Here is a 26,749-nt window from a genome sequence, read left to right on the forward strand (position 1 = left end):
GATGTGGGGGAACAAACCTGCAGCAACTGTGTAACGCTATCATGTCAGTATGGACCACAATCTGAGGAATGTTTCCAACACCTTGTTGAATCTATGCCACAAAAAAAAATAAAGGCAAAAGGGGGTCCAACCTGGTACTAGTAAGGTGTACCAAATAATGTAGCCAGTGTGTGTGTGTGTGTGTGTGTGTCATCTCATTTTTTTTTTTCTCTTATGTTCTGTTCTAAAAATAACAGCACTGATGTTTGCATTTGGCTAAAGTTCAAATCCTCAGGTGCATCATGTGAAACCTCCTGTGGCCTCTGGAGATGCAGGTGGCAGATGTGTACAGAGCACACTGGCTTTGTGACTTCTTTGTTTGGGGAGCTGCCACATGATTCTAGTGTCTTTCCCAAGAGGAGCTCATTGTGGATGTTAATGTTCTCCTCTATGGATAATGACTTTCTCTGATCAGGTTATTATCAATCACTCAGTCTCAAAGGATGAGATGCTGAACCGGTAACTTGATGTTCTTAATACATTCAGAAAACGGAACTACGTCTGACTTAAAGTTACCATAGATCAATCTCACACTCAAAAATAAAAATATTAATATTAAAATAATATTAAATACAACTATAGAGCAAATTCAAAACATTAATAGTATATAAATAATCTCAAAATGGCAGCCCTGCTTTTGTACTTATTCTCAGACCTTAAGGCATGAACACTTCTCACCTAGTGGAGGCATTATAGTTTTTCTTCTTTTTGTTATGGTAAAGTCATTGAAGCACATATCAGTGCGTTACATAAAATAGATAAAGCACATAGAATGATGTGTCAACTCCCACACTATTATTATTCAAGGACATATACAGCAGCCTGACCAGGTGCTTCAGTTCAACAGCTCACAGAGAAACAGTGAGCTGAGATGCCGGACAAGCAGTCCACTTTATTTCATATATAACCTGTAGTGGTGGGTGTTCAGTCCCTGATGGACTGCAGAACTGCTGCTGACGTTCCACTGGAGCACCTGTCCATTTTCAAAGTAGACTTGGACATGACACAATGACAGCAATTAAACCCCTAACCCCTGCAAATTATCATTATTGTTTTTTAAAATAATAATAATTATTATTATTATTAATCAGGATGTATGTCGGCACCAACAGCCTTGTGGGTGTGTCCCAAGTTCGGATCCTGACTCAAGGCCCTTTCCTGGTCCCTCTCTCTCCCACTTCACTTCCTGTCCGTTCTGATCTGTCCTATCATAATAAAAGGCAAACATGCAAAAAGTAAATATATATTTTTTTATATATAATAACTGTCATAATAATAATAATAATAGTAACAATATGTGACCCCACCACAAAACTAGCCAGATGTATATTTGTAACAATAGCAACAGTGGGCTCCATTGTATGGGACAAAATTATCTATTTTTCTTTCATGCCAAAAATCATTAGGATGTTACAGTTTTTTTCAATCGCTAACAAGCGCTTAACCATACTTCAGATACTTTTTCTAAACTCTTAGCACAGACTCACACCTACAAAACACAATTGGCCAAATGGATCATTTTCTTCTCAAAAACACATTTAGTTAAATATATACTAAATCTTCATTTCAAAATAGAACACATCTTTATCTGCACACACCAACTTTACCAAAACACTGGAAATCTGACTCAAAATTAAATTATTCTGTCAAAGAATAACACTTGTTTTCACCTCACAAGGTACATACAGTCAATCAAAGTACACCAGGTTTCAAAATACTGGCTATTGTTGACATTACTAAAACTGCATAGACTTTTATGTTTCAGTTTTACAGGTATTTGCATGCAAAACATGAAATTCACTGTTTTACACTAAATTTCTTGGTTTGGAACTGTATGTCCAAATGTACAAGCATTCCAGTAAAAATCTATTTTTCCCTTTACTGTTTACTGCAGGAGGCAGTACAGTAGAAACACGGTATGATAGAACAGAACAGGTTCGACAGTATTGCTTACAGTGAAAAAAATATCAATGAAACACATAAGAGCATTCTGAACATAAAACAACAACAGCAGGGGGGGGGGGGTGTTAAAATAAAAACAATCTCTCACTGCTCCTGCTCCTCTCACTGCATCTCTCACTGCTCCTTTCACTTCTCCTCTCACTGCTCCTGCTCCTCTCACTCCATCTCTCACTGCTCCTTTCACTTCTCCTCTCACTGCTCCTGCTCCTCTCACTGCTCCTGTCACTGCTCCTGCTCCTCTCACTGCTCCTCTCACTGCTCCTGCTCCTCTCACTGCTCCTGTCACTGCTCCTGCTCCTCTCACTGCTCCTGCTCCTCTCACTGCATCTCTCACTGCTCCTGCTCCTCTCACTCCATCTCTCACTGCTCCTGCTCCTCTCACTGCTCCTGTCACTGCTCCTGCTCCTCTCACTGCATCTCTCACTGCTCCTGCTCCTCTCACTGCTCCTCTCACTGCTCCTGCTCCTCTCACTGCTCCTGTCACTGCTCCTGCTCCTCTCACTGCATCTCTCACTGCTCCTGCTCCTCTCACTGCTCCTCTCACTGCTCCTGCTCCTCTCACTCCATCTCTCACTGCTCCTGCTCCTCTCACTGCTCCTGCTCCTCTCACTGCTCCTGTCACTGCTCCTGCTCCTCTCACTGCATCTCTCACTGCTCCTGCTCCTCTCACTGCATCTCTCACTGCTCCTGCTCCTCTCACTGCTCCTCTCACTGCATCTCTCACTGCTCCTGCTCCTCTCACTGCATCTCTCACTGCTCCTGCTCCTCTCACTGCATCTCTCACTGCTCCTGCTCCTCTCACTGCTCCTGCTCCTCTCACTGCTCCTGCTCCTCTCACTGCATCTCTCACTGCTCCTGCTCCTCTCACTGCATCTCTCACTGCTCCTTTCACTTCTCCTCTCACTGCTCCTGCTCCTCTCACTCCATCTCTCACTGCTCCTGCTCCTCTCACTGCTCCTGCTCCTCTCACTGCTCCTGTCACTGCTCCTGCTCCTCTCACTGCTCCTGCTCCTCTCACTGCATCTCTCACTGCTCCTGCTCCTCTCACTGCATCTCTCACTGCTCCTGCTCCTCTCACTGCTCCTGCTCCTCTCACTGCTCCTCTCACTGCATCTCTCACTGCTCCTGCTCCTCTCACTGCATCTCTCACTGCTCCTCTCACTGCATCTCTCACTGCTCCTTTCACTTCTCCTCTCACTGCTCCTGCTCCTCTCACTGCTCCTCTCACTGCTCCTGCTCCTCTCACTGCTCCTGCTCCTCTCACTGCTCCTCTCACTGCATCTCTCACTGCTCCTGCTCCTCTCACTGCATCTCTCACTGCTCCTCTCACTGCATCTCTCACTGCTCCTTTCACTTCTCCTCTCACTGCTCCTCTCACTGCTCCTGCTCCTCTCACTGCTCCTGCTCCTCTCACTGCTCCTGTCACTGCTCCTGCTCCTCTAACTGCATCTCTCACTGCTCCTCTCACTGCTCCTGCATCTCTCACTGCATCTCTCACTGCTCCTCTCATTGCTCCTCTCACTGCTCCTGCTCCTCTCACTGCTCCTGCTCTTCTCCCTGGGCCCCTTGCTCTTACTCTTCCTCGTCCATACATTACAGTGTTTCTCTTTTTCTTTTTCTGTTTCCAAAACATCACTCTTCAAAGTCCTCCTTTTATTGTATAAGTTTAACCCCTGCCATTGAGTCTAAGCCAGATTGGAATCAGCTGTGGTTGGCCCAATTTACACAACATAAATCAGCTAAGATATATTGTTTTTGAACTGATATCATTGCAGAAGCAGAGGTTTTTATACTGTATCTAAGGTTTGGAACATTGTTTTTGTTATTGTGGGATGTTGTGTGTTAACATTTGTAAATACTACAAAAACGATCCATAATTTTGTTGGGAGGTATAGCTTGTCTGTTCAGAATATGTAAGCATTGTGGAAATGTGTTCAATGACTCCATATTGTGTGAAAACGACATGAAATGTGTGAATGGTTTGGCCACAATAGATAGATGCTGTGCTAATTGTGTTTGAAAATGTGACAACTGCTTGGACAAATGCTTGTAAGCGACTGAAAAAAACTGTAAGTAAAGATCATGTTCCATGAGGATGTTTTGTAAATTTCCTACTGTGAATATTTTGAAACATCATTTTTGATTAGTAATATGCATTACTAAGAAAATCACATTTAAAGTTATCCAAATGAAGTTCTGAGTATTTAGATTTTTTGTATTAATTTTTTTGCACCCTCAGATTCCAGATTTTTTAATAGTTGTATCTCTGCCAAATATTGTCCTATCCTAGCATACCAATACATGGAAAGCTCCTTTATTCAGAAAGCCTTTATTCAAAAATGGACCATTATGACTGGTTTTGTGGTTATATATATATATATAACATTTCTGTAATTGATATAGCCCACCAATCAACAGTTTTTGAACTGTAAGATATTTTGTTTTTAAAGAAGTCTCTTCTGCTCACCAAGCCTGCATTTATTTGATCCAAAGTACAGCAAAAACAGTAATATTGTGAAATATTTTTATGTATAAAATAACTTTTTTCCCCTATTTGAATATATTTTAAAATGTAATTTATTAGTGTGATCAAAGCTGTATTTTCAGCATCATTCCTCCAGTCTTCAGTGTCACATCCTTTAGAAATCATTCTAATATGCTGATTTGCTGATTATCAATATTTAAAACTTGAGTTTTTTTTTCAGTATTCTTTGATTAATATAAGGATCCAAAGATCAGCATTTATGTTAAATAAAAAGCTTTTGCAACATAATACACAATATTATTCAAAAGCTTAGAGTCAATATAATTTTTGTTTTTTGGAAAATAAATTATATAAATGAACAATTATATTTAGCAAGGACTCTGTTGTGGGTTCGCGTCTCAGGGCAGCATCACGATAAATGATAAAGCAATAATTTTTCAAAAGATTTCTATTTCAAAATAAATGCTGTTCTTCTGAACTTTCTATTGATCAAAGAAACCTGAAAAAAATCTACTCCGCTGGTTTCAGCATTATCATAATGTGTTTCTTTCTTTCTTTTTTATCATTATTATTATTATTATTCTTTTTTTTTTTTTTGAAAAGCAAATCAGAATATCAGAATTATTTCTGAAGGATCGTGTGACTGGAGTAATGATACAAAAAAATCAGCTTTGAAATCTCAATAAATTACATTTTGAAATATATCCAAAAAAAAAACCAATTAATTTAAATAGATTAGTAAAAATATTTCACATTTTTTTCTGTTTTGCTTTACTTTGTATCAAATAAATGCAGGCTTGGTGAACAGAAGAGACTTATTAAAAAAATAATAACAAGCTTACTGTTCAAAAACTGTTGACTGGTAGTGGATGCTATAGGCAACTTAAATTATTCTCAAATTTCTAGCTTTTAAATGGCTTAGAAATCTATAAATGCTGGACAATAACAAATAATAATGATTTGTTTATACTACGTCCCCCGCGTAATCTACGCCCCTGGAGGGTCACATATGGTATTCGAATAACTGGAAGACACATACACTATTTAAAAGTTTGGGTTAATTTACTGAATAATAGTATTAAAAATAATGCTACTGAGTTCAAACATTTTAAATTAAGGGGAATAGGTAATCTCTTAGTCAAAATGGGTAAAACAGTATTAGGCAAAATGCTGACATCTAGTGGTGTGTTTGGATATAACCGCTATTCACCAAATTCCGATCAGGCTGGACAGTACCAAAGTCCAGTACTCATCCCAGCTTTGAGAAAATATGCATGCAAGTATTTTTATAGGTAAGTTCCAGTGAGACACCGTACACATTCGAGAGCAGTCACTATACTTTATTTGAGGGGAATGGTATCATAAAATCTCATCTGTACATTATGTAACAATTATGTCTGATCAGGCCCTGAAATACTCAAGAGAAAGGTGGACGAAAATGGCATGTCCAGCACAACAGTAATACAGCTGCTTGCACCTAAAATGGAGTGTTTTGGTAAAGTGGAGACATTCACTCAGTGGTGTAGTTGAAGAAACATGGTCACCGAAGACCGAAAAAGTGTGTCTGAGAGAAAAGACGAGAGAGAAGCTGCTGGTTGAATCCCAGGAGCAATACTTGCAATGCTGCACCGTGTTGTCTGTCGTGCTACACTGTTTGTTCAATCTTTTGAACGATGTGAGTGGAAGTCTGAGGTAAAGGATTGATAGTGTTTTATCTGACCAGTTTTTAAAATAGAATCACTTCTCATTGATCAAGAAAAGTAGTAATGAAAGTCGGGCCATGATATAAATTAATACAACTAAAATACAGATGTACAAAATTAACATTAAAATATTTAATAATAATAATAATAATATCAATAAAGTTTTTTTTTTCTTTGAGACAAAAAAAAAAAAATGCATGCTCTTTTCACAATCTAAAACGACATTCATATGTACATATGGTGCATTATCATTGGAGTCTTCTACTAAACACAGGGCTTTTAAAGTCTGCCTTTCCATTTTATTTAACCTTCCCCCCAGATTCCTCAACTAGAAAACCAAAAACCGACAGGGAATAGGACAGCACCTGGTGAAAACACTCTACAGGCCAGCAGCAGTCAGCTTATTGAAACTTCTGTAGCGTTTAGTCAAAAGTGAATCACAAATACCACACGAGATGTTCTCAGACCAGAGCGCTCATCCTGCAAATGAACCAGGTGCTTCAGCTGGATGTTATAACCAACTGACCTTAAATGCAATGACCTTTGCATCTAGAGTCCAACAAAGGGCCTTTAAAAGATGGCACAGGGCCCTGTATTAATTTACCATCAGATGAAGTAAAACAGAATGAGCAGGCTGAGAATGCTACAGTAGAGAGATACAGAGCTTTCATTGAAAGGGCTTGATTGCATACGGTTGTATGGACCTGAACATTATTAAATGCATCACACTGTAAAAGAATTGTGAAAGCAAAATGAACCACTGAATCATACTTCACTTGTTCACAGACAGACATCAGAAATCAGATTTTGTTTCAGACTCAAATCAGTTCAGATGTTCGTAGTCTGAACGGATGAAAAAAAAAAACAACAACAACAAAAAACACAAAAAACTAACAAACATGAAATGCATTGTTTACAAACTGGATTCCGACCACAACCATGTGGTTTGAAATCAGATTAAAATCAGGTTTTTACAAATGTGTTGAGTCTGAATGATCGGATCAGATCTCAATTAATTTGTCATTTTCTGGATTATTTGTTCAGACAGGCAGCATATGATTAACTATCGGATTCAGATTAGTTTAGTTATCTGTAGACTGAATGGGGGAATAAGCACATGAAATCAGACAATTTTTACAAACCTGATATAGATCACATGAAGATTTTTAGAAATGCATTGTATTGTCAGTTCAAATCTCAATTCTTTTTTTTTTCACTCTTTTGGGAAGCAATGTAACTAGAAAATTGAAAGCAAAACGAACCAAAATGAGCCACAGAATCGTACTTCAGTACTTGTTCAGACAAGCAGCAGAAATCCAAAGTATTATCCGATACAAATCAGATTTGTAGTTTGTAGTTTAAAAGGTAATATATATATATATATATATATATATATATATATATATATATATATATATATATATATATATATATATATATATATATATACACACACACACACACACACACACACACACACACACAAATAAACAAATACAAATAAATGCGTGGTTTGATGTCAGATTAATATCAGTTTCAGTGTGAATAATCTGTTCGGATTTTAAGCATTTTTTTTTCTGGAATGGATGGTGACCACACTGTCTGAACAAATTAAGCAGATTTCTTGCAAAATATTTGAAAAACAAATTGGATTCAAGTGCGATGTGAACAAAACCAAAGAACAGCAGCAGAGAAGCTGTTCTTTTGAAAGAGTTACTGCATGTGTTCGGTCCCCATTACAGCATATTATTAGCTTAATACTCTCAGACAACCGTGCATCATAACATATGCATAGCCTGACGTCGACTTTAGTTTGTGATGTACATTATGGTCCAAGCAAACTGCTAGGCGCTTGGATTTTTACCACACTGGAAGTGGCCTGTGAGCTGTGAAACAGTCCCTGCTTAGGATGTTATTGCACATAATATGACCACACTAACAGGGTGTTATATTAAGGGCCCTTGCATACATAATACAACAAGGGTCACCAGAATGGCACCAGAGGGCTCAAAGCAAAGGGAAACGCTTCCTGAGACATACTGAGAGACAGTTCTTGTAGAAGTGTGTAGAAGGTCGCCCGGCTGCTGATCTGAAACCAGTTTGATGTGTCACTCGTGCGGTCGGGCTTCATGAGTAGACTGGTTCAAGCGCAGCACAACAGAAGCGGACAGCAAGAAGACCATAGAAGACCAAGATTGGAAATGAAACAAAAAGAGTGACGCCCTGAAGAAAGGAAAGACTTCAGATTAACCAATAATGAAGGGGTTTCCATGACTGCTAATGGGATCTCATGCACAAGCTCCACATGATAAAGGTTTGAAAAGCGAAGAAAATTAAAAAGGAAAAAGAAAAGAAAACAAGGCATGCAAATACGTCAGTCAATGTTGTGAGGACACCGCAAACCTATATTGGTAAGTGCTTCTGCATTATGTTCACAAAATTCATATTTTCAGGGATTTTTTCTTCTCAACAGGTCTCGATAAAGGTCAACATTTGTTTTAACAAACAAATGATCACAATGCTAAAAAACAAAACAAATGAAAGAATCACATTTTAAACAGCAGGGCAACACAGAGAACAACTAAAAGAAAGAAGGCAGAACACTGGTTTATGAATGGCCATCGTTTCTTGGCATAATCTGTCATATAAAAAAAGTTTTCCCCGTATTTAAAAAGCTTCCGTGCCTAATGGAGGTCATCGAAAAGCCTCTTTTTTTATATATATATTATATAGTGTTACAAAACAAACTTATTATTAGGATGAGAAACTGAGGTATACCTTGTCGAGAGGTTGGTGGTTATCTGACAGAAACTCTGAAAGCTCTCAGAGGAAACGCGTGTTGATTTGGGTTGTATCGTCACCCTTTCTGTTGATATCTGTACAGCAGCGTCACACTACACATTCAAAAAGCTGTTTCTTATTGGCATTACAATGGTCATTCATACGAACACATTAAATGCGTCTTTTTTTTTACGGACGTTGCCCTTTTTTATACTGAAATGACACGAGCGCCGCGCGGAGGAGGAGGAGTCTCGTTTACTCCATGAATGGAAAAGTTTATTCTCCGAGCAGAGAAGCGACAACAAAGAGGTTCGTTTTTGATGTCGGACTTCTAATCCATCCGTCCTTACCAGAGCGCCTCGTGGTACGAGTTTATATATACACAACACATACAATAACGTAGCTGGCTCCAGGTAAACCTGTATTAAACCATTGTCTGCATTTGCTCCAGCCGTAGGTACAGGACGATTATCCAGCACGTCTGATGCCAGCCGTCCGAACAGCAGTCCACTACCATCCCCGACGCGTCTTTTCTGTTCGGTCAGCCTGCAATTCACATGCTGATATCCTCTAGTCATAGGCTGGACTCCTTAGGGGGATAGTCAACGTTGGTCACCATTGTTACAACGGTGACTATTTCCTCCGGGGCGGAGACGCTGGTCTGCCGCTGCATTTGGATCACGCGTTCCTCAACGCATCCCGCGGAGAGTCGCGCCTCGGCCTCATGGTCCCAACACTCCTCTATAGTCTCGCACAGCATGGCCAGACCCTGAGAGACAAATGAACGTGTTTTATATCAAGGATAATATATTCACTTGATTAAAAGCTTCAGAGTAGCGGTAGGGTTTAATGACGATTACGTACCGGATGTTTCTGCCAGCACTCCCTGAGAGTGGGCCGGAGCTTTTTGTGGACCACCACCTCCTGCATGTCCTCTAGAGTGGGGTGTTGGCCCACCTCCTCCTCAAACGGAAGCATGTACTCGTCCACTGGACCTTAAGAAACAATAAACCAACATGTGCTCAGGACACAGGAAGTTCTACCATTGAGTGTTAACAGATGCTTTCAACTAAGGTCCAGAGACTCCACAGGTAAAAGGGCTACAAAGAAAATTGGCAAGAATTTTTTTTTTTTTAAGAATGTCTAAATTTATGTTAACTTTAGACATTAGGTAAATGTGGTTATGTTATCATTTTTAACATTTACCTTGATGATTTTGATGATTTACCTACATTTGATGATCAGCCCTAGTTTTAAATTATTTTGACCAGTATAAAATAATTTCAAATAAAAATTGTTCAAGTAAAATTGTGCCATCATTTACTCAGTCACGTTGTATCAAACCTGTGACATTATTTCCACTATAGAACACTAAAGAAGATATTTTGAAGAAAGTTGGGAACCAAACCATTTTTTCAAAGTATCTTTGGCTTTGGACAAACTAAGGGTGAGGAAATTAGGATCATCTTCATTTTTGTGTGTACCTTTAGTGGTTCTTGACATTAAAGCTTTTAAAAGCGAGTTTTGTATAATAAACAAATACCTATTTTGCCATGCGCATCAAAAATGAACTGAATAATTGCTGATAAAACTGAGAGAAATGAACCCAAGATGGGATACAATTTTTCAACATTAAAAATAACGTTCTTCTGCGTTATCATCAGAAACGCCATACAAATGAGGGAGAAGACACTTATGAGAAAAAGTAGCTAGACAGAATGCCGTTTAACCACCTGATCTGCCATCACACTCTGTCATCCATTTAATCCCATCATGCACTGCACTCAATGAGGTTGTCACACATGATGACCCTGTCACAATAGTCCCTGAGGTCTGCTTCACTGTCCACACCTGATCAATATTGTTCCATTAGACCAGACACCAATAATCGATAATAGTGTACTTACTGCACTTACAGTGACAGGCTTATTCAGGAGCTCAAGTGACACGAAAACATACCGGAAATGTGTTTGGGCTATCAGGGAGTGCTGCCAGACCAGATTAAACTCAAGAGTCAATCAAATGTGTACTATAAAACAACTGATGTAACTGCACAGTTTGATGTCAAGATGGTCTAAAAGGAACAGCAGCTCATGTATACGTACCATCAGACGCAGTGCAACGGGCCGCCAGCTCCCACAGCACCAGTCCCACCGCATACATGTCTATCCTGAGGAAAGAATCGCGCTGGAAGTTGATGGCCCCTTCCAACACCTCCGGGGCCATGTAACGTCTGGTTCCCACCTGGAGCACACAGAGAGACCCCCGTCTGGTTAGCATAACATGTACGTGCAAATAGTATTTCTTGATGAGTAGTGAATTATGGGCAAGGGCCAACTGCCAGAAAACTATTACAATAAAGTATGTTTCAATTATCTAGATACACACTAACACTTGAATATGACAGTAATAAAATGCTGTATATGTAGTGGGGAACTAACAAGCACTTCGGTATCAAGTGTATACAATAAAAAAAGTATTGCTACAAGCTGTTCTACAATCTTTCTGCCAGCACTGCAGTCAAATCATTCATGGTTTAAATAATGATTTATAGCCTAATAACAAAACAAAATGTTGCATTTTATATTTGATTCTTTTGTATTTAAATAAATGACTGAATGTTTACCTGAATACTTCTAAAACGTGCAAAACTTCCATTTAATTTGCATCCTTGTTCTACTGTTTTAATTGTTCTGTTTGTTCATGATTTTATTATCGTCTGTTTTCTTGAATTATGTTTTAGAAAAATGTTGAGATATGATTAATTAAAAAACCCTTGAAGGCTACATGCCATGCTATGGTTTTGTTTGAATTTGTAGGCATTTATATTACCATTTACCTTTTTGCACAAAATACTTGTTGTGCTCAATAACATATACATTTTTGTTGAGGTACTTAAAAAGGATTTCCACAGCTGATATGGTATCGACTAGACATTTTGGTGTCTTTTATGTATGCAGCACATTAGGTTTTGAGATACAGCCTCTGATACACCTTCATAGAATCATATTCATATTTAAACACACTTCACAAAGCCAACTCTCGCACAAAGGATGGCACTTTATGATCAGCAGTGGTTCTCAAACCTGTCCTGGAGGCCCCCTTTCCCTGCACCTTTTGTATGTTTCCCTTATCTAACACCTGATTCCACTCATCAGCTCATTACTAGAGACTGCAAGAACACAGGCCCTGTCCATACGGAGACGCGTTTTGCTGTGTACACATACATTTTGTATCGTATAGGCGTTTCGTCCACCCAGAGTGGATTAATCTGAAAATGGCGCCTTTGTGTTTTCGTGTGGACAGCAAATCCGTATATTTCCTGAAACAATGACATCATCAGCCCACGTCTTTCAACACTTACCTGGCCATGTGTGTCCCCAGCGGACTTTCCTGCCTCAAACCTCAAAGCCAGACCAAAGTCAGCAATACAGGCCGTCAGGTTAGACTTCAGCAGCACGTTCTTGCTCTTAATATCTCTGTGCAACATATGATACAATTTTAAGTAAATAAAAGGTTTGTATTAAAATTGTACATTTTAATTATAATGTTTAGTCAATTTTCACCGGTAAGCACATATTAATAAAATGTAAACTCACAGGCCTAACATGGATTATTTTTACCTCATCTACTCTACTGGCTGAATTATAGGCTTTTTATTATATATATTAACACCAAAGATTTATGCACGCTCTCTATCTTTAATGAAAACATTATGAAATTCTTATGAAAACTGATAAAACGAATGAAAAACATTATAACAGTGAATTCCACTAATTCCAAATTGCAATAGCCTATTTCTCTATTAAAAGAAAAGTGGTTGAGTAAGTGCATTTATTCAGCAACCACGACCGCAAACCGTACATACATACATACAGTGGAGATTTCATGACAGAACACAGAGTAGCTGAGTGACACTTTCATTTAGGTCGCTAAATTCCAGCTTGTTTGTTGCTGTTTTCAGATCATCGGTGGCGGCGCTTCTGTAATGAGGAGCCAGATTGCTTAAAATAAGCAAAGCAGAAAATGTATCCTTGTAACAGCGAAACTCTGATTCTGGGTTTTAAACTCTTGATATCTGGCAACCGTGTTTAATAGCAGTCTGCAATAACATTTTGCTTCCATTTTTGACATAAATAAAAAGAGGTTTTTGGTCAAGTTTTTTTTTTTTTTTAAATTACATTTTAGTCTCGTCTTATTTTATCAACAAAATCGCATGTTGATATAGTCAATTATTGTTTATTGACCTTATTTTCGTCTCATCTTAGTCATGGGAAAAAAGCTCAACGAATATTTTTCATCATAAATTAATTTAATTAAGATATAAATTGATTTATAATTAAAACATTAATAAAAATGCTCACAAAGATCCTTTCAATATTGTTTCAGCTGTTTTTGTCTATACAATGAAAGTCAAAAATGACTTTCACTGCATTGACAAAAAATATATTTAAAAAATCCACCCAATAAAAAGGTGTTCACACACAAGAAAATCATACAGTGTTTTCTCTTTGATATATCCAGTGACCATAATCATTGTTAAAGAGTTGCACATTTCTAACCTGTGTGCGATGGCTGGTTTGTGGCCGTCTCTGTGTCCGGGAAAGTCCGAGTGCAAGTAAGCCAGGCCCCTAGCCATGGTTTGAGCAATGTGACACAGCTCATTCCACGTCACTACGTTTGCCTTTAGGTAGTCTGTCAGGGAGCCCTGCACACAGACATGCGGATCAATCATGGCTGTATATCAGCCTGCAGTGCAAAAAACAAACCTTTTCAATTCACAGTAAAAGGAAAGGAAAGTATAAACTCTGCAATCACACTTAGACTGTTGATACTTTGGGTGCTACCTTGTCACATATTTACTCTAAAATCTGGAATAATCTTTTGATGAAAATTATTTTTTTTCACATAATTGCATCCTACCAGGCATTAACATTACAAATACAATATATATATATATATATATATATATATATATATATATATATATATATATATATATATATATTTTTTTTTTTTTTTTTTACATTTATGGATAGACGCATTTTACTACATCAGTAGCATTCAAAAAGCAGCCAATTCTCATCCTCATTTTTTATCACTGTTTCTTATTCATGTTTATTTCTCAGTGTTCAGCAGCTGGAATCAATAGTTTTATAATGCACAGTTAAAGTCTCCAGTATGATGTTCAAAATTCATTTAAATAAATAATTAAAAAGAGTTTTTAAAGTTTATTAGCAACATTTGAAAAATAATATAGCACATAATCCCTGCTGATTGTGATAGCAGAAATTAATTAGTAAAATTTGAGAAACTAAAAGGATCTAGAATGGTTCCACCAATACTGTCCAGCTCTCATACATCTCCACACCTTTTCATGGTAAGCTGTGATGAGCCACAGCTCAATGTCCAGGTTACTTCCTCTCTTCTCTGCCCCGATGAACTGCAGAATGTTTTCATGCCTCATGCCAGGGAGATTGTAAATGTCATACTCATTCTGCCATGACAGCTTGTCCTGAGAAAGACAGAAAGTACAGTTATTACAGCACACCGGCATGATGGGCAGTCCCTTAAAAAACACTGATCCACCAGTAAGTTGACAGCAGTAGGGCTGCTAACTGACCATTAAAACAACTGATACAAGTTACAGAGCTTTAGCTGACAACTCCGATTATGTAAGTAAGCAGTAATTTACCAGACCAAATTATAACAAGATTGATTGATGGATGAGACTAATGATTTCCCTCACACCAAACTCTAAGCTGTGGAGCGAGACAGCTTTTGATTTTGATTTTAATTTAAAAAAAGCTAAAATATTTATTTGATAAATTAATTATATAATTAATGTATAATTAACTATATAAATATTAAACAAAGATTTTACAGGATAAGTTTGGATATAGAAGATGTATAGTTTCCTTTTCACATTGTGTTTGATAAGATTGCATCATCTTTGCGGTCAAGTATCATAGATTAGCACAAACTGATTTGAGAGTATTGTAGAATAGTTTTGCTAATGTCATACATGCAGTGCACGTATATGCACTTCACCGGCCGACGCATGGCTCAGCTCCACGTTTGGCTGTGTAATTGTTTAAGCAGGTTAGATTATCTCATCAGCTTTAGGAGCTGATTCTCTGGCCTTGGGTCCGTGTGGTACCTGAATGGGGAAAATCTTCACTGCCACATAGTCATTGAGCAGCTGAGCCTTCCACACACAGCCAAAGCGCCCCCTAGCTTTGATTTCCAACAACTGCAGAGGTTTCTGGACCAGGGTGGGAGATGGCGGCAGAGGTCCAGGGTCCTGCAAGACAATAAATAAGGAAGTGTGAGCCATTGGGTTGGCTGAATGAAACATCTGTAGGTGTAATAACTGCTGAAGACTTCATCACTATGGAGACCATCGTCTCCCAGCTTGTTTCACAGCGACTCTCTGAATCACAAGCTGGCTGTGCTGATTTCTGAACAACCTATGCAGCGCCATCACTAACCACCATAAGGTTATTTCAACAAGATGCGTGCACAAAGAAGGGCCATTCAAAGTGGCCATTACAGAAGGACACCGTCTGGAAAGAAGACCCTGGATCAACCCGTGACTCTTTAAATAAAACCTCTCCGTTACGTTGATTGCTGGTGCCACTGATACAGTATGTTGTAATTCCCACTTTAAAGGAGTTAAGGGTTGGTTCATGCTATATTTTATATTCAATTTCATATACTTGCATTCAAATACATGCAAACGAAGGGGAATGGGTACACGAGCACATGCAAAGATTTTGTCTTCTGCTACAAAATAAACTCTGATCTATGAACCTGAGAAAATTTGTTCGACCAATTAAGGCTTAAAACATCCAAAATGACTTAATGGATGAAAATCAAGCATTGAGGAAATTCTCATTTTGGAATCCTGTGTTATAGACACTACCATTTCAAAGTTTAGGGTTGGTTAGTGTTCTTAAATGTTATGAAGTAGTCTCTTCTGCTCACCAAGACTGGGCAATTTTTTAAGATGACAGTAAAACCTAATATTTAAAGTATTATTACAATATCCAAAATAAGAGTTTTCTATTTTAATGTTTTTAAAGATATATATTTTATTTCTTTGATGATAAAGCCATATTTTCAGCAGTCTTCAGTGTCACATGGTCCTTCAGAAATCAATTCAATATGCTGATTTGGTGCTCAAGAAACAAATATTATTGTTATCAAAGTTCATAATAGTTGTGGCACTTAATATTTTTGTAAAAACTGTAATACATTTATTCAGGATACTTGAATGAATAGAAAACTATTTATTTGAAATAGAAATCTTCATAAATGTCTTCACTTTAAAAAGCATTTTTACTATTTTTATGTAAAATTTGCACTTTAGTATTGTTATAGGAGAAGGAAAGTGAAAAGAATGCAAGCCCAGCAGAAGACCTGTTCAGTGCATTAAGATTGTAACACTTCGTGAGAACACTGAGGTTCTCATATGGATATTACAAATACTATTGTGACCGATACCATACCTTACATGAAAACAAACAAACAAACAAACAAAAAAATCCTTCTAATACTGGTTGGGGTGATGTGTTAAATGGGGTAAAGGTGGACCATGTCGTGCCATAAAGCTTGGACAGAAGGGGCTTATGGGAGTTGCAGTTCAGAGCTTGTTAAACATAATCCATAGCTTCTGTAAATGGACCACAGATTTGATAAGCAGCTGACCTAGTTTGTGGGTGCTGTGAAAGACACTGGCATGCCATTACACCTTGAAGGCTTGAACCTTTCTGAACATGCCTCATGTAAGCAGAGACCATTTAGTAGTTCATCTAAATGCATGAGAGTGTGCTCAAACCTAGTCTTACACCCAACATGACCTTTTCGGACCAATTGCCCTTTGTCAGCAAAACACAACAGACTGTTTCCCGCTTATCAAATAAGCTAATCCTAATTATTCAAGTGAATCAGTGCAAGAAAGTGATATAGATGGCATCTGTAGGCACAGACCCAACCACTGCCGGTATGCTTGCTGTACTTGGCATACAACTTTCCTAATACTCAACGCAAAAAGTGAATCCACAACAGAGGATCCGCAAATTTCACATTTTTTTTATTTAATCAAATAGAAGTAAAAAGAAGCTAAATATAGCTGGAAGACAAATTACCCGAATACATTCTTCACAGGTGTCTTGTGAAATTCCCCCTTTAAACTCTGTAACAACCTACTTCCCTTTGTTAGTCATAAGTGCTCGAATAGAGAAAAAGAGCTTCGTTTGGCCTCCTTCTGAAACAAATGCCCAATAAGTAGGTAGGATGAAGAAGGACTGTCCACAGAGCACCTGCTGGATTGTGGTTTGGAGTTCAGGCAAAAGTAGGACAAATGCAGAACAGGCATGTTTTTATATGTGGCCTACATTTCCACCAACCGAACATGGGGGGCGGGGGGGGGGGATTGTCTCTGAACTGAGACTCCTTAGCATATGGATCTGGGTTGTTAACTAACTTTTTCCAAGTCCTCAAGGAAACGAATACTGGAGAAAAGTACATCGCATGACAGTGGGTGGGAGGAGACAAGGTTAAAGAACACAACATCCATCACACGGAGAAGAAAAACATGAAACAGTGAGGGCGCAGGCGAGAAAGTGTCTACTTCGGAGATGGCAATGCTTTGCTGTTACACAAACCGAAAGAGCTGATGCGAAATGAGGAAGAATGAAGGTACAGGGGGGACTGAGCTCCTGAGGGGGACATAAAAATAAAAAGTAAAAAATAAAAAAAACTTCACCCTGACCCTGACTTCACACACCTACACCCACACGGGTCAGGGTCATGTTTACTTTTCCATTTGCCTAAACGTCAGTCACTAAGCAGACACCAGTCATAAACATGAAGACAATAGGTCTAACGGGAAGTGTTTGCCCCTGGGGCAGCGGCCGTGGATGGAGGCACAGACTGACATTTTTAAAGCATTCCTTTGCTAAAATAGAGAAAAAGAAAAACAACACAGGTCATTTAAGAGGGCTATCCGTCTACCCAGACGCCTGTGGCAAATATAGTATGTCAGAGTGCAGGCTCCTGGAGTTGTTTGGTTTATTCAGTGCCTGAAAATAAAGAGAACAGTGGCCAGTGGAGACTATTTATTTCAATATGACTTTCCATTCATACAAGTATTTATTCATACTACTGATGTCCTTAATTCTCATTTTTCAGCCTATACTCTGGATAACTGGTTTGAAAAAGGTAAAATTTAAAGGGTTACTCGACCCCAAAATGAAAATATGGTCATTAATCACTTACCCTATGTCCTTCCAAACACGTAAAAGCTTTGTTTGTCTTCGGAACACAATTTAAGATATTTTGGATGTAAACCGGGAGGCTCGTGACTGTCCCATTGACTGCCAAGTAAATTACAAAGTCCAGAAAAGTATGGAAGACATCAGCAGAATAGTCCATCTGCCATCAATGGTTCAACTGCAACGTTATGAAGCGAGGAGAATACATTTTGTACACGTAGATAAATACAATGACTTTATTCAACAATTGGTCTCCTCTATGTCAGCATACAAGGATACATTTTCTAGTCTTTGATTTGAACGAAAACAGCGTATCCTATTTGCTGTCTGAATAATGTATGCTATATGCGTCCAGCAGATATTCTAAATATGGCGCTATGCTGACGTAGAGCAGATGTGTGAATAGTTTTTGATTCATTGAATTAACTTTAAAATAATAATAATAATAATAATAATAATAATAATAATTAGAACTGCTATTAACTCTATTCTAAATACGTATAGAAAAAAAAACAAGATTTATCTCACCTAACAGAAAGCCACCCTAAGGTCCATGACTGTTTACTAAGACTATATTTTAAAGAAGAATGCATAGACTGCATCTGGAATAGCTTGAAAATTTGGGGATTTTAAATGTTGGGGGCTTTTGATCTCTTGTGAATTATTTACATACAGTAATTCATTTGGAAAGCACATTTAGACCAAAGCAATACACAACAGTTTGCTGTAACAAATGGAAGCATAGGCAGCATATATACAATGTAATACAGAGCTAAATCCTTGCAGAGCTAAATGGACTTCTTAGTTCCAGAGTGTTTCTTATCAGTACTGGCACACAGGTGGATAAAAGCATCAATGTGATGTTTTGTATTAAACCTTTAGGATGGACTAAATCTCAAGAGGAATCAGGCAACAATCTTTGGCTCCAGAAACACTGAATGACCAGTTGATTTCCTTTACTTGGTCTTGGCTGCCCAACATTACTGCTCAAACACCCTCAGGGAACACAAAGCGATTTAAAAAGGTTTTAAAATGGCAATATCTTACACTCCTGCAGCATTTTATTTCCCCCTGAGATCCACACATAATGTTAGTGAAGGTTTCCTGGTCTAAAAGTTAAATGTCCTGGTCTCAATTCAGTTTTTCCTGACCATTTTCAGTTTTTTTCTAGCCCCAAGAAAACAGGCTGCTTTAACCATTTGTGTGGACTGGAAAATTATTTCTGAAAAAAAAAAAAACACACACACAAAAAAACCCACTGTATAATCACTATACCACTCCATTACTTGCTGGGAGGGAAAAATCCAGTTTTACATAACATGACCCTAAAAGGGGTCATATGATGCTGCTAAAAATTCAATTATTTGGTGTATTTGTTGTAATGTAATGTGTTTATACCGTTAAGGTTAAAAAAAACATTATTATCCAAATAATGCACTAGGCATGGGCCAATTACCGGTTTCAAGGTATACCGCGATATTAAAAGTATATTTTTCATTATACCGTTCCTGCAGTATGCGCTGTTTTCCATGTCTCCTCTAAGACTGAAAGAGCAGGAATCCCTCAGGCTGAGTGCAGTGTAGAGTAACACTTGACCCCTCCTTCTCCTGTAGGTGCGAGCGAGCAGTGAGTCACGTGTGTGTAGGACGGCCGAACTTAAGGAGCTGCCCCCAACTCAAGGCCCGGTTACACTTCACATTCAGCATTCCTTTCCATCTCACGCACAACTGTGTCTGCACAGCTTTCAAAAGTATACTCAACTGTAGATGAGCAAGGACAGATGAGCTCAATACATGCAGAGTACCATGGGGTGCGCGGATGTCCGCAAGCCCTCTTCATGTTGAAAATAACAATGCCGAAGGTGCGCGGGCAGCCGAAAAATACTTTGGCCTTTAAGCGATCAGCAACCGGAAGTTTTTTTGCGTTATTGCAACTCTCTGTTCTGGACTTGCACAATGTCATTTATGTGATAATATGAAGTCTATTAATAGAGTGTTCTATTTTTGCAGCCTGTACGCAACAGACGCATTGCAGGCTACTGGTTCAAGAAACAGTCCTCATCCTCCATAAAATGCATAGCACACATCTGAATATTTGAGTTGGACTGTTCTGGAACAGTGTTGAAATACAACTTAACCACTAATTTCTAGTCGTGTCCTCTTTTGGAAGGCTAGTAGTTTCGCTTTCACAAATGAAAACACACAGCGTCTCCATAACATGGCAGTGGTGGGAACAGAGAGAATAAAAGTTACGCCTTCTTACTTTGCGTGAAACATTTGGGCAGCGTTATGCAAATCTTCCCACATAGTGACGTAGACATGTGGGGGCGTGTTAGAACGAGCCGTTTTAGGGGGGTGTGGACAAGTCTTAACCATTATATCTCTTTGCATTTGAGACTTTAGTTTTCGCAACTTTACAGATCTTCATTATGCACCAAGAGCTTGTAACACTCCAGAGAGAAAGGACATTTTTAAATCGCTTCATATGACCTCTTTAGCAAGGAATTTTTATATTTTGCTGTTGTAGATTTATTTAGCTCGTTGACGAACATCTGTCAAGAAGCACATTCAAGCAAATGTAAATACTGCTCAGGACTCATCAGGGAATAATATTAGTTCATTCCAGTTTTTAAGAGCTTTGTCTCTCTGGCCAAAACTTCAAGTGAGTGCTGCAGAGTCTCACATCTTTCAAAGGTATCAAACCACTAATTTGTCATATCTATTTTGTGTGTGCTGAAATGTAGAATGTCCAAGGGGTGACACTGATGCAATATGACACTTTGCCATAAATCTTTCAATATTATGGCAAATTTTTTATAGGTCAAGTACAATAAAAGCACTTTAAGCTGTTCCCCATTCCCACATTCATAACATTCATCATTGCATACATTTGCTGCATGCTTGGAGACGTGCATTTTTAACCTTAGTACTGCCATTTTTCCATGCATCTAAATTAAGGGATCTATGCCTAAATCCCCTGAATCAGAGAGGATTTTGTTTTTGTTATCCGTGCACTGGAAGTCAGAACATCACAGATTGATGAGGCAATGTGCAGGGATAAACGCAAAATAAAATCAGTGGGATATTATAGGAAAATGTGCTAACAAAAACAAAGGGGAGCTTTTGATAGCAATGAAAAAAAAGGTTTAAAATGAGGTTCCAACATAATCTTGAAAAAAAAAAAAATTAATACAAATAAAATAGATGAACGAGTCAGGCTTCTCTTACCTCTATCATTATATGAAAGGCGTGCTAGTTGAGGAAGGAAAGAGGAAATCAAGTGTTAGTTTTAGTTTAACGTATATGAGATGGAAAGATGTGATGGGGAATTTAACGATCTCTTAAAGAGGAAATAAATGTGTTTAACTATTTCTGTAGGAACTTTCACTTGCTGACCAACACAATACTATTTTACAGGTTAACCCAATTACGTCTGTCCAAAAGATTTAACATTTATGTCTACTCAAAAGATAGGAACACTACTTTGTTTTTTTATATATACTTTATTCTTTTTTTTCTCAAGGTGAAATACTTTTTTTTCCGATTAAACATCTTGCCTTATGTTTTTTTTTTATGTTTTTTTTTTTTTTTTAGCTTGTCTGTGATTTTAACATTGTGTAAGTGAATTTAACTGGAAAGAATGAACATTCAGCCCCAAGGACACCACTCAACGGTTGCCATTTATACCTGAGGCCAAATCTGTATGTTACAGCAACTGCCAGACTTGTACAAGTTTCTGAGACTTCACCAAATAAAATTGTCAACTAGGATTAATTCAGAATATTTAAAAAGAAAACATAACAATTCAAAGTACAGCGTTCAAAGCAAAAGTTGAAAGAAAATCGGCATAAATTGTTACCATTCAGTAAGTAAAAACGATCTGCATTCCTATTCATAGATACAATGTAATATTGTACTCATGTTAGACAACCAGCACAGGAACAGGAACAAAATAACAATAAGAAAATAGTGTTTTCAGAGCTGTGGCGCAGCAGTTTGCACATCTTCCCTCCCTATATACCAAAACATTTCCTGTCTAATGCAATAAACAGAAACACAAAGAATAAAAAAGTGAGTAAAAATAAAAACAGTGATTTAAATAAAGCTAGATGTGGAATGACTTTAGGCACATGCATAAGAGCTAATATAATATAATATAATATAATATAATATATAATATAATATAATATAATATAATATAATATAATATAATATAATATAATATAATATAATATAATAGTGTGTGTGTATGTATAAACACGCACACACACAGACAGACACATATACACATACATACATATAGATATAAGGAAATTCTGCATGCGTGCTGCAGCCTGAAAACCCTTTTCTTCCAGAAACAAAAAATTCCCATCCTCACAGTGAAGCCAAGCATTAATGCAGTTAAAGCACACTGTGCTCTCTCTCCTGAGGGGCATGTTAGGTCTTGGGTCCTCGTAGAAAACCGTTAAATAATCAAGAAGCCACTCTCTGCTTTCTAAATGATATGAGACTCTATATAAGTGGAGGCTGGGGGCCAAATGTTTCAAAAGATGACATTATTTTTAACTACATGCTTTAAAACGGCCTGAGAATTGATGGGGAAACATTTCAATCAGAGCTATAAAAAATAATGTTGCTGACAGCTGCTAAGGACATCATAAAATTATTCTCATCTTTGTTGATAAAGTGCCCAATGCAAATGCACACAGCAACCACCATCGGGCCACCAAGCACAGTTAAAGATTGGCCGATCTAAATGAGATGTTTCATGTATTTCCGGCTTGCAGTGTAAATGTTTATAAAGATCATATCAGTGACTAAAAGAACAAACTGCTGAAGTTACAGGAAGACAAGAGCGGAGGCGAGGCTTTAACCAAATAAAAAGAGCAAACCGTAACAAATACAAAGTCAAGACAGCTCTCACGTTACTTATATTTAGCTTGAGTCGTACAAATAAGTTGTTTAGCTCCTCTAGCTTAGCACTGAACACTAGAAAGAAAGATTATATCACAAATGTATCAACCACCCTGTAATAATTGCTCCTCTGAAAGTGAGCAAGCTTTTGGACAGTAATCGTGTAATCACTGAAGAAGAAACAACTGAAGCCTTTTTCTGCACTCGAATGTCTTAGCCGAAAGAAATTACATTTCTAAGGATTTCAAAACAAGCAGATTTCTTTGTGGCACCTTGTGAAATGCCACATTTCCTGTCAACATGTTACAAAATCATTTCTGGCAATCGTGCAATGTTTGTGACACAGTAGAGGAACAGCTAGAGCCAAAATTCTAGAGGAAATTATAAATCCAAACAAAGTACATTAGCATATAAACTACCATTTAAAGGATTGGGGCCATTAGAATTATTTTGGTCGCTAAGACTGCATTTATTTGTTAAAAAATAAAGCAAAAACAGTAATAAAGTGAAATATTATTACAATTTAAAATTACTGTTTTATATTTAAATTTATGGTATAATGTATTTTTTTTATAATGTGATGGCAAAGCTAAATTTTCAGCAGCATTTACTCTAGTCTCCAGACTTACACGATCCTTCAGAAACCATTCTAATGCATTTCCCCCCCTTTTCTTTCATTTTTCAAGATACTTTGATGAAGAGCAAGTTCAAAACAGAACAAAATGTCACTTTTGACCAGTTTATTGTGTCCCTGCTAAGTGAAAGTATTAATTCCTTTCAAAACAATAATAACAATAATAAAAATAAATAATAACAAAATAAAATGTTCTCTTGCTCCAATGCAGTTTCATATTAATGTAGAATAGGATTAACTACTACATAGTGTTGTATAAGTCCCTGAGGCCTTATGACAACTGTATTAAGAGCTAATAAAGTTCCCTACATATCAAAAACAAGTTTGGGCTGATCATGATACTCGATATCAGCAGCACTTTGGGGGTGGTTCATCTGTCAGATCTGGTCTACATAACGCTGAAACTCAATCGGGGAATTCCAAATGCTCACCTGACACTGAGGTAGGGGAAGTAGATATGGCAAAAATATCATATCACATTTGTTATTTTTTTTTTTTGGAATTTCAAGATTTTATCTCAATTCTTTGTCATCTGGATTTTACTATTTGGTCTGAGCAGTACAGCCAAACTAATTTCCCTATTTTAAAAACAAAGCCTTACAAGGTAACAAAATATATTTAGAAAAGAATGGCAGATATTTAGGCTGAAGATTTTGGGTTGGATATAACGTGTTACTGTAATTTAATTAATTTTCCTGGTAACACAGTAAAGTAATGCATTACATTTTAAATTTATGTAATTTGATTACAGTTACTTATGCCATTAAAATTACGTTACTTAAGTTACAAATTCAGTGTTGAACATTATGAAGAAAAAAATCATGTTTTGTGAATCAATATGCCCTTTAATAAATCACTGGAGAATTTGAGCTAAACTGCAGAAGAGTCCTACAACATTTAGATGCAACGAACGGTCATATTTCAATTCATATGAATGATATTTCAAAATGTTGCACTCAAAATATTTTAGTCTGGCATAATAGTTTGGGAAAATTTCAACAAGTGAATGTTTACAAATTTATGTCACAGTAACTCTAATATACCGTATTTTTCGGACCATAAGTCACACCTGAGTATAAGTTGCATCAGTCCAAAAATACCTCATGACAAGGAAAAAAACATAAGTCGCACTGGACTCTAAGTCGCATTTATTTAGAACCAAGAACCAAGATAAAACATTACCGTCTACAGCCGCGAGAGGGCGCTCTATATTTTCAGTAGGCTACAGGAGCACTGAGCAGTAGAGAGCGCCCTCTCGCGGCTGTAGACGGTAATGTTTTCTCTTGGTTCATTTCTCTCAGTTCATGTCAAGTTAATTTTGATAAATAAGTCGCACCTGACTATAAGTCGCAGGACCTGCCAAACTATGAAAAAAAGTGTGACTTATAATCCGGAAAATACGGTAAGTGAAAATAAATGACTCATTAAAATGAAGATCGTCTGCTGCATTAAGCTGCGTCGGCATCACAATTCAAGGCTTATTCCTCAAAGAATGTCTTCTTCCAAAAACGAAAAGTAGATGAGACGAACTTGAATCTTTCTTTGTATATGAAGGTGGTGTTGACATTTACATGTTCACGCATCTCAAGCCTGGGTTCGAGCAGATTATTATCTTATAGCGTTATAGGTGAGCTCAGACGGGAAAGACTGTACCTCGCCTTCGGTTTCATATGGATTATTTTATCAAAGAATATTTGTTGACACCAAGCTTTCTTTAGATATACTGTATTTCTCAGGTCATTTTCATTCATTTTAGTAACTCGTTTCAGAAAGATATTCACAGAGACTGAATGCAGAAAGTGCACCCTATTTGTTTTACAAAAACAAAAAAGTTTTGTAGATATTAGGAGTGTAGGCTATAATTATAAACATTATTAAATTAATGAAAAAAAGAGTTTCTATCTGTCGTGTATTTTCTAGGTTTGATATCTTGAACGTTAAACTTGAAAGTAAAATAATTAGTAATCTGATTAGTTTTTAAATGCAGTAATCAGCAATGTATTCAAATTACAAATTTAAAGTAGTATTTAGTAAATTGTAGAGGATTACTTTTTTGAGTAACTTTTTCAACACTGCCCACATTCTTCAACATAATATTTATGTTCAGCACAAGAAATAAATTAATACAGGTTTGGGACAGCATGTGAGTGAGTGAATAAGAACAGAAATGTAATTTTTGGGTGAACTGTCCCTTTAATGACAGTCAGCTGCATGTTTAGTAGGGCTGCACGATGTGTCATTTAAGCATCGATATCGCAATGTACGAATCCACTATAGTCACATCGCAGGATGTGCGATGTAGGCTGTCATAGTTGATCCGTTATTCATTAACTGTATGGGCCAGAGAGCGCGCGCACGCGAGAGAGAGAGAGCGCGAGTGTGCGGCCAGCGACACACTAGATGCGTGGCGCAAGCGTCTCAGCTGCGTGTCTGTTTTTAATTCGGCTCCCATGTTAACAGGTTAGAGCTTGTAGACTGCCTGCGTGTGACGCGCGGCTCGGGCCGAGTGGAAAACGCGTGCATGCTAGAAATAGAACCGACTCCTATTTTTCATGTGACACGCAAGCGTGCTGGAAGTGTTTTCAGGCAAAATACAATGGGAAAATATGTTTATATGTCATTTTGTAGACAGATTCATATTAATTCATGACACTTAGATGTTTGAAAGTCTATAGGTTGACATATATTCAGATATAAATGTAATTTAAAAAATAAATTAATAATTATTGATTTTCCAATATTGCACCTGTCACCGGCATGAGAGAAAGAGCACGCGTGTTCACGCGAGAGAGAGAGCCCCGGCCGCACGCTAAATGTCTTCAAACAACACAAACACTGTCTTGCTCTCCCTCCCTCACGCATATTAATGAATTGACATGATGGTGTCGATGTTTAAATCATTTAAAAAGAGAATGTAAGTGTGCTCACCCCGTTTTTGTTTGTAAGAAAAAAAT

General features: G+C 37.6%; 1 protein-coding gene across 3 annotated transcripts in view; it reads right to left on the reverse strand.

Annotated features, from left to right (window-relative positions):
• Positions 1 to 7,832: 7,832 nt before the first annotated feature.
• LOC113108715 (activin receptor type-2A) overlaps positions 7,833 to 26,749 on the reverse strand; it is a 45,038-nt gene continuing 26,121 nt past the window's right edge. For 2 of the 3 annotated variants that reach the window (XM_026272002.1, XM_026272001.1), the window contains exons 5-11: positions 15,131 to 15,274; positions 14,342 to 14,485; positions 13,533 to 13,678; positions 12,335 to 12,449; positions 11,076 to 11,214; positions 9,835 to 9,965; positions 7,833 to 9,739 (exon numbers count right to left, since the gene is read on the reverse strand). In XM_026272002.1, coding sequence (XP_026127787.1) covers positions 9,545 to 9,739; positions 9,835 to 9,965; positions 11,076 to 11,214; positions 12,335 to 12,449; positions 13,533 to 13,678; positions 14,342 to 14,485; positions 15,131 to 15,274 — 1,014 coding nt within the window. In that variant the 3' untranslated portion in view covers positions 7,833 to 9,544. The remainder of the gene's footprint in view (positions 9,740 to 9,834; positions 9,966 to 11,075; positions 11,215 to 12,334; positions 12,450 to 13,532; positions 13,679 to 14,341; positions 14,486 to 15,130; positions 15,275 to 26,749) is intronic. The other variant, XR_003292806.1, reaches the window with a different exon arrangement.

Source organism: Carassius auratus, chromosome 9 (genome assembly GCF_003368295.1).
Source record: "Carassius auratus strain Wakin chromosome 9, ASM336829v1, whole genome shotgun sequence".
NCBI lineage: Eukaryota > Metazoa > Chordata > Actinopteri > Cypriniformes > Cyprinidae > Carassius > Carassius auratus.